Here is a 17578-nt window from a genome sequence, read left to right on the forward strand (position 1 = left end):
ATACATGAATTCAGTAAAGTTGTAGGATACAAGATTAATATACAGAAATCTGTTGCTTTTCCATACACTAATAATGAACTATCAGAAAGAGAAAGCAAGAAAACACTCCTGTTTAAAATCACATCAAAAAGAATAAAATACCTAGGAATAAATTAAACCAAGGAGGTGAAAAACCCATACTCTGAAAACTTTAAAACACTGATGAAGGAATCTGAAAATGACACAAGTAAATGGAAAGATATCTCATGTTCTTAGAGGATTAAAAGAATTAATATTGTTAAAATATCCATACTACTTAAAGCAATCTACAGATGTAATGCAATCCCTATTAAAATACCCATGACATTTTTCACAGAACTAGAACAAATAATCCTAAAGTTTATATGGAACCACAAAGACCCAGAATTGCCAAAGCAATCTTGAGAAAAAAGAGCAAAGCTGGAGGTATCACACTCCAGCTTTCAGACTATACAAAGCGACAGTAATCAAAACAGCATGGTACTGGCACAAAAACAGAAACATAGATCAATGGAACAGAATAGAGAGTCCAGAAATAAACCCATACACTTATGGTCAATCAATCTACGACAAAGGAGGCAAGAGTATACAGTGGAGAAAAGACAGTCTCTTCAGTAAGTGGTTCTGGGAAAACCGAACAGCTGCATGTAAAGCAATGAGATTAAACATTTCCTCACACCATATACAAAAATAAACTCAAAATGAATTAAAGACTACATATAAGACTGGAAAGCAGGAAACTTCTAGAAAAGAATATAGGCAGAACACTCTTTGACATAATTCTTAGCAATATTTTTTTGTATCTGTCTTCTAAGGCAAAAGAAATAAAAGCAAAAATAAAAAAATGGGACCTAATTAAACTTAAAAGCTTTTGCACAGCAAAGGTAAACATTGACAAAATGAACAGACAACCTACTGAATGGGAGAAAATATTTGCAAATGATATGGCCAATAAGGGGTTAATATCCAAAATGTATAAACAATTCATACAACTGAGCATCTAAAAACAATCAACCAATTAAAAAATGGGCAGAAGACCTGAATAGACATTTTTTCAAAGAAGATGTACAGGTGGCCGATAGGCACATGAAAAAATGCTCAATGTTGCTAATCACCAGAGAAGTGCAAGTCAAAACCACAATAAGATATCACCTCACACCTGTCAAAATGACTATCATCAAAAATTCTACAAATAACAAATGTTGGCAAGAATGTGGTGAAAAGCGAACTCTAGTACACTGCCGGTGGGATTGTAAATTGTTGCAGCCACTATGGAAAACAGTACGGAGGATCCCCCCAAAACTAAAAATAGAACCATCACATGATCCAGCAATCCCACTGCTGGGTACATATCCAAAGAAAATGAAAACGCTAATTCCGAAAGATACATGTACTCCGATGTTCATAGCAGCATTATTTACAATAGCCAAGATATGGAAGCAATCTAAGTGTCCATCAACATACAAATGGATAAAGATGTGGTATATATACACAATGGAATATTGCTTGGCCATAAAAAAAGAATAAAATTCTGCCATTTGCAACAATGTGGATGGACCTAGAGGGTATCATGCTTAGTGAAATGTCAGACAGAGAAAGACAAATACACTATGTTATCACTTATATGTGGACTCTAAAAATTAAAACAGATGAACGTATATAAAAAAACAGAAACAGACTCAGATATAGAGAACGAGCTAGTGATTACCAGTGGGGAGAAAAGGGGGAGGGGCAAGATAGGGGTATGGTATTAAGAGATACAAACTAATATGTATAAAATAAATAAGAAACAAGGATATATTGTACAGCACAGGGAACTATAACTATATTTTGTAATAACTTTAAATGGAGTATATTAAAATATTGAATCACGATGGTGTACACCTGAAACTAATATTGTAAATTGACTATACTTGAATAATAATAAAAAAAAAAGACTGGTGTGTTTAAGGAATAGCACATGGGTATAGTGGGATTCCCAAGTATCTTTACATACCTTAAGGACCTCTCTATGTCACTCACTCCATATAAAGGGATATTTCAGTCTTAATAATAAAAATCGTTTTCTTGGATAATCTAAATATACCAAACTGGGACCCAAGTCAGTGATGAAAGAGACAGGAGGATAGTATGAAGTCAGAGAGACTCCTAATGGGCTTTGGCCATTTGTAAAAAGAGGGATATTAACTATAGCATCTATTTCCAGTCGTTGGGTCTCTTACTCTATTACCATTTTGTTGATTGTTTCTCTCCCCTCCCCCATCCTCCTATTTTTCCTTGTCTAAACACACCTGAAGATGTGTGTTTATCGATCAAGCCCTGCAAGTACTTCTCTCTTCCCATACCCTGCAGTTTATCATACATGGTCTCTTTGGGGGCTCTGCCTTTAGTTATCCACTCTTTCTGTTAAGGGATGCCGATGACGTTTACATCAGCAGCCAGATCTTCATCAGTGAGGAAAGGAGGAAACTAAATCAATCAAATAATATCTAAATCACCCTAACTGGAGGTAAACTGAAAACTGGCTGAAGAGAGTCTGAAACATGCAGGAAGAATTAGATTTAAGTCTAAATATGCAACTGTAAAAGAAAAATATGAATAGTTAATAATACCTCGCTGAGATTTAGCTAAGGCTAAATGGGAGAGAATTAATTTAAAGAAGGCCATGAAAAATCAGACCTGGAGAGCATAGGTTCTCTTTCATAAATTAGTGAGTCACAATAATTTAGGCAATAAATGAATAATTGTAGGGTAAGATTAACTAGGTGTTTAAAGGTTGTTGAAGATCTTAAATTGCACCAATTTAGCAGAGAGTAGGTTCAGTGTGTTTTAATATAACAATTAGCTCCCAGAAGAAAAGGGTGCTTAAGTATTCCTGTTCACGTGTGGGTCTCTGCTATGTGAGACCTTCTCTAACATTTGCTGAGTTGGTGTAAGAACCCCCAAATGTCTGGGTGGAGGGCTTTGGGTTCACTTTTAACTACTTTGAAACAAAAACGTGTTTTAAAATAAAATTAAAAACAAAAAAACAAAAAACAGTCTCACAGAAATAAGCACCAAATGTTAGAGCTGGAAAGGGCTCTAGTCGAAACTTTTCATTTTACAGATGACAAGTCAGTTTCTTCATCTGTAAAATGAAGGGCTTGGAAAAGATGAGATCACATATCTTCCACTTTCAGTAACCCATAAAATCTAGAGAGGCTAAGTGGTGCCCAAAGTTATACAGCTGGTCTGTGCCAGACTTGGAAAGTGGACTTGGTTCCCAGGATTCTCGTTATGGCTGTGAGTCAATTCTGCATTTCAAAAAATTCAGTCAGCTCAGTTGTTTGATACAATGTAGATAAATAACCATCTTACTGAGCTAGATTATTTTTTTTCTATTTCAGTCAGTTTTCCTGTGTCATGTAAACATAACCTCAGGAATATCACTAGTCACAGAAGGAGCAAAGCTTGAACACCACACACTTGGAGCTGGCTGAATCACTCCATAAAATGCAACAACTTGGCCATTAGCATGGGGACCAAGAAACAATGGATGCAGTGCTTTTCAAAATGCAGATTTGTGCACAGGTGACCTAAAATGGGACCTGACCATGAAAAGCAAAGTATCCATATATGGCAGAAGAGAACAACCTGAACTAACTAGAAATCACTGATGGATTGAAAATAATTTACTTGAGGCCCCATTTCTGTGGAAGCCAAGGGACTTCTGCATTTCCCTGGGTTTGGGGGATGGTAGCATGAAATGTTCCAGCAATGATTTAGTGGCCAGGTCTTCTCTAGGCCTGGAGATGGAACGGTCTCTCCCTGTACACCACTCTGGGACTCTGATCTTCTAATCGACACCACGGGTTCTAAATCTGAGACATACTTTCATTTCATCCTCTTCCAGAGAGCAGGTCAACATCATACATTAAAAACTGCTTTTTCCTCCCCCATCCCATAAGCAAAATAAGACAGACAAAAATGTGCAAAATATATTTGTAACTTATATTACAGACAAAGGGTTAATATCCCTAGTATATTAAGGACTTCAGAAGCATGAAAAATAAAAGATCAACAACCCTACTGGAAAAGGGCATCTTATAAACATCTGCTTTTCAGGAAAAAAAATGCATATGTTCCCTAAACATATATTACTCATATTAAGAGAAATATTAAGTCAAGCCACAGAGAGATACACATCCTCACTTATTGTATGGGCAAAAACCCAAAACTGTCACAGAATTCTGCATTGGCAAGGCTGTACAGAACAGATACTGTCATACATTGCTGGTGTGAAGGCAAAATGGTACAAACTTTATGGGGAGGAAATTGGCATCTAGGAAATTACAAATACCTTTTAACCCGTTTCTACAAATCTATCCCAAAGAAACAGGAGCAAAATGTGGAAAGCTATTAATTTTAAAGTTATTAACTGTAACATCATTCATAATTGCAAAAGACAAAAAACCCAAATGTCCATTAACAGGCAACTGGTTGAATAAACTATGGAATACTCTGCAGCTATAAAAGAAAATGAGAAAACTCTTAATATGTTGCTATGGATTACTCTTCAAAATACTGTTAATTAAAGAAGAGCAAGGTGATGAACCATGTGTGCTGTAGTATATAGTCGAGCGTGTTCATGTTTGTTTGCTTAGAGTTAAAAATAGAAGCATACCAAATGTAAGGCCAGACACTATCAAACTCTTAGAGGAAAACATAGGCAGAACACTCTACGACATAAATCACAGCAGGATCCTTTTTGACCCACCTCCTAGAGAAATGGAAATAAAAACAAAAATAAACCAATGGGACCTAATGAAACTTCAAAGCTTTTGCACAGCAAAGGAAACCATAAACAAGACAAAAAGACAACCCTCAGAATGGGAGAAAATATTTGCAAACAAAGCAACTGACAAAGGATTAATCTCCAAAATATACAAGCAGCTCATGCAGCTCAATAACAAAAAAACAAACAACCCAATCTAAAATGGGCAGAAGACCTAAATAGATTTTTCTCCAAAGAAGATATACAGGTTTCCAATAAACACATGAAAAGATGCTCAACATCACCAATCATTAGAGAAATGAAAATCAAAACTACAACGAGGTATCACCTCACACCAGTCAGAATGGCCATCATCAAAAAATCTACAAACAATAAATACTGGAGAGGGTGTGGAGAAAAGGGAACCCTCTTGCTCTGTTGGTGGGAATGTAAAGTGATACAGCCACTATGGAGAAGAGTATGGAGGTTCCTTAAAAAATTAAAAATAGGGCTTCCCTGGTGGCGCAGTGGTTGAGAGTCCGCCTGCCGATGCAGGGGACACGGGTTCGTGCCCTGGTCTAGGAAGATCCCACATGCCGCGGAGCGGCTGGGCCCGTGAGCCATGGCTGCTGAGCCTGCGCGTCCGGAGCCTGTGCTCCGCAACGGGAGAGGCCACAACAGTGAGAGGCCCGCGAACCCCCGCAAAAAAAAAAAAAAAAAAATTAAAAATAGAACTACCATATGACCCAGCAATCCCACTGCTAGGCATATACCCTGAGAAAACCATAATTCAAAAAGAGACATGTACCACAATGTTCACGGCAGCACTATTTACAATAGCCAGGATGTTGAAGCAACCTAAGTGTCTATCGACAGGTGAATGGATAAAGAAGATGTGGCACATATATACAATAGAATATTACTCAGCCATACAAAGAAGCGAAATTGAGTTATTTGTAGTGAGGTGGATGGACCTAGAGTCTGTCATACAGAGTGAAGTAAATCAGAAAGAGAAAAACAAATACCGTATGCTAACACATATATATGGAATCTAAAAAAAAAAAAAATGGTTCTGATGAACCTAGGGGCAGAACAGGAATAAAGATGCAGACGTAGAGAATGGACTTGAGGACATGGGGAGAGGAAGGATAAGCTGGGGTGAGGTGAGAGAGTGGCATGGACATATATACACTACCAAATGTAAAATAGATAGCTAGTGGGAAGCAGCCGCATAGCACAGGGCGGTCAGCTTGGTGCTTTGTGACCACCTAGAGGGGTGGGATAGGGAGGGTGGGAGTCAGACGCAAGAGGGAAGGGGTATGGGGATATATGTATACGTATAGCTGATTAACTTTGTTATACAGCAGAAACTAACACAACATTGTAAAGCAATTTTACTCTAATAAAGATGTTAAAAAAATAAAAATAGAAGCGTAAACTAAAAACCAACCAAAATGGTTGAAAAATTAGGATAGAGAGGACAGGTCTAGAAGTTAGATTTCTCTTCTTTTGTCCTATGGTTTTCATTTTGGAATTCTGCAGATATTTAATCTAAGTTTAAAACAACAATTAAAAGCAAAATGAAACAAATGAACATTATTGTATAATTGACTTGTGGCTTACCCACACAGAGGATTATTTCAAGAGCTCTTAAAACAGAGTAATTTTTAACTGTTCATCCTAGTGGCATATACACAAAGGTTAAAAAGAACCACAATGTAATCTAAGCAGTTTTCAATAATCATATTTTTAGTAATAATATGTGCACTGTAAATTTGAAAATATACATTTAAAGGAAGTAAGAAATTATATTAATGTAATAGAAAGAAGAAAAGTAGGCAGAAGAAAAATTTAAATGCAAAATAAATTCAAGGCAGTTAAGTTAAATTTCTATAATCCTAAATTGGAAGTAACAATATTAATATGAATTTGTGATATTATTTCTCCTTCAAAACAAATAAAAATATGTAGAAACAATGACCAATACAATAGTAATGAAAACACCCAGTGTCCACATTTTGTTCTCTAAATAAATTTCCCGCTTAGAAAGAACCAAGTCTTTTTAGAGAAATGTCTGGTTCTAAGTCAGGGTACAGGAAACATACAAAATAAGGTTGGAACATCTAGTCCTGCTCCAAAACAAGAAATCTACGAGAGACTATTGGGTTTGTGGCAAAAGGATATAGGAGAAACTTGAAGAGGCTCCCAGTTGTCAAAGATGGAATATTTTGTTCAAAAAGTATAATTGCAATAGTAGATTGAAACATATCAACTATGTTTAAATCCATGTGTTGATATGATACTTTAAAAAAGCCCCAAACCACCTCCCTGATCATATGTGGGAGATGATAAACAACTCATTATTTTGAAAATTAGAACATTAGTAAGTAAACAAAAAGAATAAATAATTTATCCTGATTTTTTGTTCAAATAATTATCACAGGGTACTCAAAAAGTTGATCTGGAAAACTGCTTCTTTCAGGAGAGTACCAGCTAATACATGCAAAATGCAGGACAGAATTAGCAAACCACTAGTTTGTAACCCCTAACAAATTCTAGACTAAGCATAACCATCAACAGGTACTAAAGCCATTAGCTAAAATGGGGAAGTCTAACATTAAGAGCTTCTCAAACTTTACTGTGCATATAAACCACTTGAGGATATTCAATTCTAGAACCTGATTCAGTAGTTCTGGAGTTGAGCCTGAGATTCTGCATTTAAAACAAACTACCACATGGTGCCAATACTGCTGGTCAGAGGGCCGTTCTAAGAAAGAGAAGAGCAGCCCCTAGTATCCGGGAGCTGGCCTGGTACTATCAGCTGGGCTTTGTTGTTCTCTTGTTGAATGTAAACAATTTCACAGAAAACATCAGACAGGTTTACTCTGTGACCATGATGGATCAAGACAAAAACAAGCCTACTGTGTAATCACATCTAAACACAAAAAATGAACACTGTCCAAACCACAACATCCCTATCTTGGCTATTATAAGTGGCACGGCTTCTTTACAAATTGTAGCCTTAGTCTCTATTCAGTCTTTCCTCCTGCCGGATAAGACTTACTAAAATGCTCAATCACTCATGCTTTCTGACAGCATCTAATCCAGAGCAAAGCCCCAATTCCTTAAGCCTTCCCTAAAATCACCAAGCATAAGCCCAAGTCCTATAACAAGTCCTTTCTAACACTCTCTGAGATGTCCCATGGTTCCTCTGGTGAGCATTCTCTTCATTACAACATGTAATAAACACATATTGTTCAACTACAGGTGTGTTCTGGTGGTCTTTGCCGGAGTAGCAATTCAGTAGTGTGATGGATCAGGCTGACAGGTGAGTCACTAAACAGTATGTGCTTCCTGATGTGATGCTATAGAGATTCATAGCAAGCATGTAATCTCTTTTTTTTTTTTTTTTTTTTTTTTGCGGTACACGGGCCTCTCACTGTTGTGGCCTCTCCCGTTGAGCAGCACAGGCTCCAGACGCGCAGGCTCAGCGGCCATGGCTCACGGGCCCAGCCGCCCCGCGGCATGTGGGATCTTCCCGGACCGGGGCACGAACCCGCGTCCCCTGCATCGGCAGGTGGACTCTCAACCACTGAGCCACCAGGGAAGCCCCAAGCAAGTAATCTTGCCAAAAAAGATGAACGCTGATCTGATTGAACCTCTAGATTTAACCATCAGTTTACAAGAAATACAGAAGCTAGAGGAACATTTTAAGCAACCATATTTAATTCAACCATGAGACAATTTGCCTTTTTTTCCAACAAATAAGTGACAAGAAAAATAGAAGATGGAAGGGGAACATATAGATGAAAAGAAACTCAATAGTCATATCCACCAATTGTAATGTGTAGCCCTTATTTGGGTCCTAATTTGTACAAACTACTACACAAACTAATAATGATAATGACAAAAAGACAATTGGGGCTATTTGAACAGAGCCTAGCTCTCTGATAATATTAAAAAAGATTATTAATATTTTTAGGTTTCATTATGACAATGGTCATTTTTCAAAACATTTACAAATAAAATGATATGCTGTCTAGGATTTGCTTTAACATAATTCAGTCATAGTGAGAAGGAGTGTAGAAGGGTATACATAAAAACATTGGCCATAATTGATAATCATCATAATTTGCTAATTTTAAGGGTATATGACAATTCTTTTTATTATTCTCCCTATGTTTAATATGTTTAAAACGTTACATAGTAAACAATTTTAAAAATTATTTTTTACCATTTAATTCAATAGAGCTTTTTTTTTTTTTTTTTTTTGGCAGTACGCAGGCCTCTCACTGTTGTGGCCTCCCCCGCTGTGGAGCACCAGGCTCCGGACGCGCAGGCTCAGCGGCCATGGCTCACGGGCCCAGCCGCTCCGCGGCATGTGGGATCTTCCCGCACCAGGGCACGAACCCGTGTCCCCTGCATGGCAGGCGGACTCTCAACCACTGCACCACCAGGGAAGCCCCAATAGAGAATTTTTGAAAGAAGAAAGTTAAATAGAGAGAAATTAAGGACCACAGCTCAAAATGGCTACATATTCTACAGAAATAAACAGTAATGAATTTTAAAGAGTCTTTCCCATTACTGAAATGGCTTTCAGAACTATTTTTTGAGAGGTGTTAGAATATTCACCTGTTTCTTTTCTCTTTTTTTGTAATCACTAACAGATATGTCAACTGCAAGTGAAAAGGAATAAGGAATATTATTATGTAGACTCGGGTGATGGTCATCAGAGAAAAATTCAATTTAAATGTTTGAGTCTTAGAAAGAAGGCAACATATCATTTGGGCAATTACCTGGATCTGTAGCAGACATCAGTGAACCAAAAAACAAACAGTCAGTGAAATGAAAGTCTCCATTTTTCAGCTGGTCAGCATATACCATGGCCTTCACAAAGCCATACATAATTAACCTGTTGAAGAGAAAAATATGATCTTCAAACATCAACTTGAATCCTGTGTAAACCCATGCCATCATAGCTGACATTCTAATGGGCTTCTTGAATAAGGATGAGGCACAAATTACCACTATTCTGCCTATTTGTAGCCATGCTAGTTCTCAGTACACTGTACCAAATATCACAGTTTATTCACCTGGCAAAAGGTAAAAGAACATTTTATAGTGTACTTCAGTGGAAACAAATCTCAAGGATATAAAAAATTACCTGTGAAATACGGCATAGCAAATCATACCCACAAATATAGTGGCTGGGTTGACATCTGTAAATGGATTGCTTTTCAGTTTTACTGTTTTGTCTGCTAGGGTGTCTGCAAAGGGTTCAAGTTTCAAGTCTGTCACTGTGATGAGAAGGATACTGGCCACTCACAGGGCACTCAGTCAACCAGTTACTTTACAATAGATGAGTCTCTACTACTGGTGGTGTCAGGACACTTCCACACCAGGTAGAGAAAACACTGTTAGGTTTAGAGCGCCTGTAACTTCAACACACAGTTGAAAATGAATCTTGAAATGGTTACATTTTGATCTTGCAAAGAAAGCCATTCTTTTCATGAGATTATGTTTACCAAACCCATAGAATGCAAATTATCTGTTTTGGTCATCATTTGCCACCCTATAGCTTTTAAATTGTATTTAATTAACTGATTTTTCTAAATCCTAGTGGAGGAAACACAAAAACTGGTGAACTGGACCACGGTAGAATCACTGAAAGTGACTGTAAGAGTCCTTAGAAACCACTGACTCTCAGACCAATAGACTGCTGCTTAGATATTCACACGTATTTAAATTAGTTTCTTGAAAAATGTTCTAGGGTTGTGAGCATGACTAAAAAGACTAGAAATCAGATATTTGAAATTTTAATGACAATGAGAATGTGGATATTTCAAATTCTCTTATGAAAAATTTCTCTATGAGAGAATATTTCAGACACACCTGCATTTAAATCCAGTTTCTACCACTTACTAGTTATGTGATTTTAGGGCATTACTAAAACCTTCTGAGGTAGGGAAAAGAGTTATGGTTAGTCTACAGAGCTGTTTTAAGGATTATCTGAGGTAATATAAATTTGGGTTTTGACACATAGTAAATTCTCAATGAGATTATGACTGCTAATAGTAATTATCAAAATGGTAATATTCACTTTCTATATCTATTTCTTCACATGTTTTAACTCATTTCATCCACACATTGATCCTACAAGATAGGTACTATTTGCATTTTACAGATGAGAAAACTGAACACTGTGTGATCAAGTAACTTGCTCAAGGTGACACAGCTATTAAATTGTGGAACCCAGACTTGAACTGAGAAATTTGACTCCAGATCCCGGGCTTTTAATTCCTACATAATATTGCCTACATGAATAGTTCCATATTGTACATTATATGTTATCTCATACAGTATACTCTTAACTAGTCCATAAGGTGGTTGTTCTATATAGGGCAAAGGTGCAGCAACGGAGTATCCCCAAGAACTTGGAGATACTACTACCCATTAGCTGAACTATTAGGACAACCACATGGGTTTGAACAGAGACCCAATATTGCTGTGAAGTGTGTGGATTCTAGCAGGGGAGGCTGAAGCTTAACTAGGCTGCAAGTGTTAACATATCTGAGAAAGCCTGTGTCATGCGACACAGCAACTGTTTCTGGGAAGAGGCCTCAATCATGGCAGCTCACCTACACTTATCTTGGGGAGGGCATTCTGCTGGTTACCAGGGCATGCAGCCTCTGGACAGGTTAAGAGTAGAGTCATTCAGCTTGTTTATTCAATAGATATTTATTACTGAACCCCTACTATTGTCAGGCTCTGTGCTAGGTGTTTAGAATACATCAGTGAACAAGACAAAGATCCCTGTCCTTATGGAGCATGTCGTTTATAGCAAGGCAGATGGCAATAAATATAATCATAGATTTTAATTATATGTTATCCGCATCACCCTCTGAATTAGAATCTGCAGGTCTGATGAACACTGAGACTTTCTGGACAGTCACAACATTACCAGGGAAATGCTCTCCGAGAGTCATCCCTTCAGCCTCACTTGGTGTTAACCTGACTTCACCACAGTTCTTCCTCATTTGAGCTACACTTCCAATATGGAGCATGGATAGGCTCTGGAATCAGTATCAACTTTATGACCTATGACTATATTTCTGAATTCTATACCCATTAGTTAATTTTACAAGTTAGGAATCTGAGCCTCAGAATTAAAATGACTTGCCCCATATTGCCCTACAGAAGCCATTAGACTGGGTAAGATAAAAAAAATATATGCATGCATATATATTACCCAGGCTTGGGAAGATTACTTGGAAACTAGAAGCCTCATATACTATTGATGAAAATAAAATTAAAGTCTTTATAAAAGCCAATTTGACAATTTATTTTTAAAGTATTAAATTTTTTATATTCTGTAGCTTATTAAATGATTTTCTATGAATTTTTGCCAAGAAATTAATCTGAATGCACACCAGAAGTTATTTAGTTTATTTCAGATTATTACTATTCATGAGTGAAAAATTCAAAGCAATCTAAATGTCCAGTGAATAAATTACAGAACACACATATAACGAACTAATATGCAACTATTAATACTATATACAAGAGTGTATATTAGGCATAGAAAAGTAAATTGATAAAGCAAATTATAAAGTGGTAATATATAATAATTTCTAATTTTATAAAAATTGAATATATTTAAGCACACATATAAACAGAAAAAGGTCAGAAGCATATAGTCTGGGATGTTAATAGTGGTTATAAAATGACATGTGACTATTTTCTTTTTTCCTATTCTGCATTTTTCAGTTCTTTCTAAATAACAGTCATAATAAAAAACTAACAGTGTACATTAGTGAGTGCTATTATGTGACATGACATTCATTATGTCATTTAATCTTCATAATACTTGAGTTAGGTACTATAATTATTCCTTTTTACAAAGGTGAAAATCAGGATTGAGAGAGGGTAAATAAGTTGCCTAAGGTCACAGAAGTTAGCTTATGACAGAGCTGGATTTGAACCCAGGCAGTTGGATGTCAAAACCTGCATACACAACCACCATTCTATAGAGATTCGGAATTGTTTTGAAATCAAGAGAAACACATGTGCATGTACACACACACACACACACACACATGCACACACATATACACATACCCCTATACACACAGTTTTTTTTTTAAAAAAAAAGAAAGTAAATGATTTGTTTACTCCAAATCAACCCCTGGACACAAAATAACTGTAATTCCAATATCTTCCTTGAGATAATACCTTAAAAAGCAAGAAAAACAGAAAAAGCCCAGTGCAGTATGAGCTCAGTATGATCATTTTGTTATTATTACCAATAACAATGGTCAAGAAAAACAGAAAAAGCCCAGTGCAGTATGAGCTCAGTATGATCATTTTGTTATTATTACCAATAACAATGGTCATTGTCACTGATAATTATAATGTCAATAATTAGTGTGTATCTGTTATGTGCCAGGCACTTTTTTTAAAATAACTAGCTATTGTTATTGTTGCTACATTATTGTAACTAACTAATTATAACTGTATTAACTGGGAGGATAAATAAATGAACCCATTAGCAACCACCACATTCTCACAGGGTGGTATGTTCTATCAGCACTTCACAGAAACTATTTCAGATGGCTCAGGATACAGGAAAGATGTGGTCTGATGGGGAGAGGGAAGCCAGTGAATTCCAGTGCACGCAATGCTGTGAAGATGGTGGACCCAAGTGAGATGTCCTTCTGGGGTCAGCCTGTACTTAGGGACAGCCCAGGTCACAGGGATGGGCAGAAGCAGAACTGCCATATAAAAAGCAAAATTGCTGATAACATTGATCTCAACAAATATCCACTTAGTGCTATTCTTTAAAAAGCAGAGTGCTTATGCTACAGAGGATACAAAGGTGCAAATCCATGACCCGTCTTCAAAGAGTAGAGTTTCACAGGATGGCAGTCATGTCACTTATAGAAGGCATTGGGTAAAAGAGAATTTGAAGAAATGTCCTACACAATGCTCCACATACTCACTTTATTGAGTGTTTGTGACACACGTACTGATTTTAAACTTCATGAGCTTGTTTCACACTATTAAAGTTCCACACCTAAAGGCATGTTGCAAAAATGTTTCAAAACAAAAAGTTCCAGAAGGCTCAATTGCTTGGATGATTTTTAAGTATGCCATCTTAGTCTCTCTCAGTATTTTTTAAAAAGAATACATCTTCTTTTTTAAAAATAGTCTTGATCAAGCTATGAATAGATCTACTGGAAAAAGCAGTTTTTTTGAATTGCTAGAGATACGCAAGGGGAATTGCTGTCAGTTTGGAAACAGCTGTGTGGACCAGGCCTGTTAACTGTCAGAAGAGCCACATTCCTGCCTGTGAAAGCTTGTGAAACAGACCATTACATGGACCTCACTCTGCAGTGGGAAAGCCCAGCACCAACAGGCTCTGATAGCAAAACAAAGATTATAATCTGCACCTAAATTTCTGATTTCTATACTCAAACGTTTCCTCTGGATAAGCATCTTTATTTATTTGTTCACATTTTATGGATAGTTTCAATCTCACAGTTTCTTTTTTTTTCCTGGGGCATGCATTCAAGAGCAATACCCCACTAGAGAAGTCATAAATTCTTTTTTTTTTTTTTTTGGCGGTACGTGGGCCTCTCACTGCTGCGGCCCCTCCCATCGCGGAGCACAGGCTCTGGACGCGCAGGCCCAGCGGCCATGGCTCATGTGCCCAGCCGCTCCCCAGCATGCGGGATCCTCCCGGACCGGGGCACGAACCCGCGTCCCCTGCCTCGGCAGGCGGACTCCCAACCAGTGCACCACCAGGGAAGCCCCATAAATTCTTTTTCTTTACAGCTTTACTGAGATACAATTCACATATAACATTGTGTCAGTTTAAGGTATACAATATGATGATTTGATATATGTATGTATTGCAAAATGATTACCACAATAAGGTTAGTTAGCATATCCATCACCCCACAGTTATAATACTTTTGTATGTGGCAAGAACTTTTAAGACCTACTCTCTTAGCAACTTTCAAATATACAAGATAGCATTATTAACGATAGTCACCATGATATACATTACATCCCCAGTCATCTTATGACTGGAAGTTTGCACCCTTTGACCATCTTCACTCACTTCTCCCACCTCCCCCTTGCCCCCTGCCCCTGGCAGCCACCTATCTGCTCTCTGTTTCCATGAGAGAACTCATAATTTATTAATGTTGGGGTGGATGGAATTGGGAAGGTCTTCTAGCCAAATTCATTCACTCATGCATTCATTAATTTGCTCATTAACTCATTCATTCAACAAATAAGTACCAACAGACATAATTCCTCCGCTCAGGGAGCTTATATTTTATTGGGGGAGCCAGATGTTTACTAGCTAATTTATAATTTATTATTTTACCAGTATTGTGGTTAAGTCCTATGGAGAGAAGTACAGATTGCACATGTCCACACTTCTATTAGCTGGGAACAATAAAGGGGGACTTCATTTCATAGGAAAGATTACACGTTCAACTTGAGAAATGTTGAGATTGAGAAGCTGGTGAGCCTGTTGGGTATTCAGAGTTGGGTGTGAACGAAAATGTGAAGAGAACATAAAATGGACGAGGGCCCACGATTGATGCCTGGGAACTCCAGCATTTGAAGATGAGGTAGAGATGATGAGGAAAAGAGGATACAAAGAATCGGTCAACAGAGACATGAGTGGAAATCTGGTAGAGTGTCACAAGAGTCAAGAGAAGAGTGTTTCCAGAAGGAGGGTATGATACGTAGGATTGAATGTTGCCAAACGAGCCCTTTCATTTAATGTCATTAGGAATGTGGGAGCTAAAGTGAGATTAGAATGGGTTGAAGAGCCCATGGAAAAAATGAGGAAATTGAGACAGGCAACATACCCATCCTTTTGGGAGGTCTGGCTATGAGGGAAATCAGGTCTGTCTCCAGAAGGGGGTTTAGGGTGAGACTTGAGTTGATCTTAAATATGTGGGGAAGAAGCTGTGAAGAAGCTCACATCTCGTGGGTGCTCACAAACAGGAGTTACAAAATAAGAATTCTGCTTTGTCAAGAGTAGTGGCGTGAGATGGTGAGTCTGGTTTTAGGTGAAACGATATGGGCCTTAAAGGGTCTGTAGGATCATTTGCTCCTAGGTATCAAAGAAATGATTCTCCTCTTTTGTCACTGTTTTTCAGTTTGTGTGTGTGTGTGTGTGTGTGTGTATACACACACACACATATGTTAATATATATATAAACTCATACATATATATGATAGTAAATTCTCTCTATATATATATATTTATATATATAGTATTTACTATCATAAAAGCCTTTACTAAGGCTTATGAGAAATGCAAAGATAAGTCAGGCATGATTTCCATCCTCAGGAGGGAGAGACAAGTCACCTACAAAAGCAGAATACGTGATAGAAAGTGTTACGTGTCCTAGGTGAGTTGCAGATCAAATGCACTGAGTTCACAGAGGAGAAGCAGCTCTCTTGGGGACTCAGGAAAGGCTTTGAGAGGAAGGTGGCATATTTGATGAATCTGAAATATACACTCAAGTAAGGAGACTGCCAGCAATATCCTATCTATATGTGAGATGCCCAAACTACTGATTTTCTTCCCCAGAATGCAAAACTGTTCCTACTGAAGGTGGTTTCTTCTTGGATCAATAAAAATACAATGGCCAAAAAATGAAATCTCTCCTTTAGCAATCCAGGAAACCATATGCCATCTGCCACCCACTTGCAGAGATGGCGGGGAAAGGCTTGTCCTGACTGAACTGTGACTCTATTTATGGCCTTTATCTCAGCACCCAGAGTGGGCTGCTCGGCCCCAAGAAGCCCACGAAGCCTGTGGGTCCTGCTCTAGCTGAGTCAAGTGCTAAGATTTCATGCACTAGATGACCCCTTGGCCCATTCTAGTTTTCCCACCAGTCCCAAGACTTTGTTCCTTCTGTTTTAGTGAAAGCTGAGGAGAGGAGGGTGAAGGAATCAACTGGGTGGCTTGTGGGCATGATAAAAGAAAATAGGGGATCGGGTGAAGCCCCACTCAGCTTTGTTATGGTGACAAGTGAGCTCCTGTCCAGTTCCTCTATCAGATTATCTTGTACCAGCAACTAGGAAGAGTGCAGACTGCCTGCCCTTAATCCTCTTTCCTCTGAAAGGGGTAGAGGGAGAGAGGATTAGAGGAAGGGAAAGGTTGTATCCAACTTTTCTGTCCCTAAGTGGAAAGAGGAGGCTGGTTAGGGAAGGGGGTGGGGGTAGGAGGAAGAGGAGAGATGAGGGGAAGGTTCACTGTCAGGGGCATAAATGCATGTGTCAGGGCTGGGAAATTCTATGCCGGAACATTTGACCGCTCAAAAACTTTGTTTGCGACAGCCATCAGCAAGACAACTGTACCCCCATGGCTTCTACTCTCCTACTTTCTTCTTGGCTGCCAACCCCATGGAACTTTAATTCTTTTCAAGGCGCTGAACTGTCATTGGGTAGGTGGCTCTCTGGCCCTGAGATTTTAAGGAATAAAAGTATTAGGAATAAAAATGGGGGAAGGAGGAAGGCGATGAACATATGAACATTTGAGTTCCTACTCTGTAGAGCTCCCATGAGAGTGAATTTTCTATATTTTTTAAATCTTCACACACACACACACACACACACACACACACCACACACACACCACACACACACACACCAGTTGGGCAGCCATCAGGAATCTTGTATTACAGACAAGGAAATCCAGCTAAGGATAGAAATGAGATTTAAATGTATGTTCCTTTCTACTTTTTAGTATAGGACACTGTGTAGAAAATTTAAGAT

General features: G+C 38.0%; 1 protein-coding gene across 3 annotated transcripts in view; it reads right to left on the reverse strand.

Moving 5' to 3' along the window:
• SLC9A9 (solute carrier family 9 member A9) overlaps positions 1-17578 on the reverse strand; it is a 537427-nt gene that overhangs the window by 373030 nt on the left and 146819 nt on the right. For all 3 annotated transcript variants that reach the window (XR_003429705.1, XR_003429706.1, XM_027091611.1), the window contains exon 5: positions 9568-9683. Coding sequence is in view for 1 of the 3 variants with exons in the window: in XM_027091611.1 (XP_026947412.1) it covers positions 9568-9683 (116 nt within the window). In the remaining 2 variants the exon portion in view is untranslated. The remainder of the gene's footprint in view (positions 1-9567; positions 9684-17578) is intronic.

The sequence above is a fragment of the Aethalodelphis obliquidens genome, unplaced genomic scaffold (assembly GCF_003676395.1).
Source record: "Aethalodelphis obliquidens isolate GAN/ISIS:26980383/991018 unplaced genomic scaffold, ASM367639v1 scaffold72, whole genome shotgun sequence".
Classification (NCBI taxonomy): domain Eukaryota; kingdom Metazoa; phylum Chordata; class Mammalia; order Artiodactyla; family Delphinidae; genus Aethalodelphis; species Aethalodelphis obliquidens.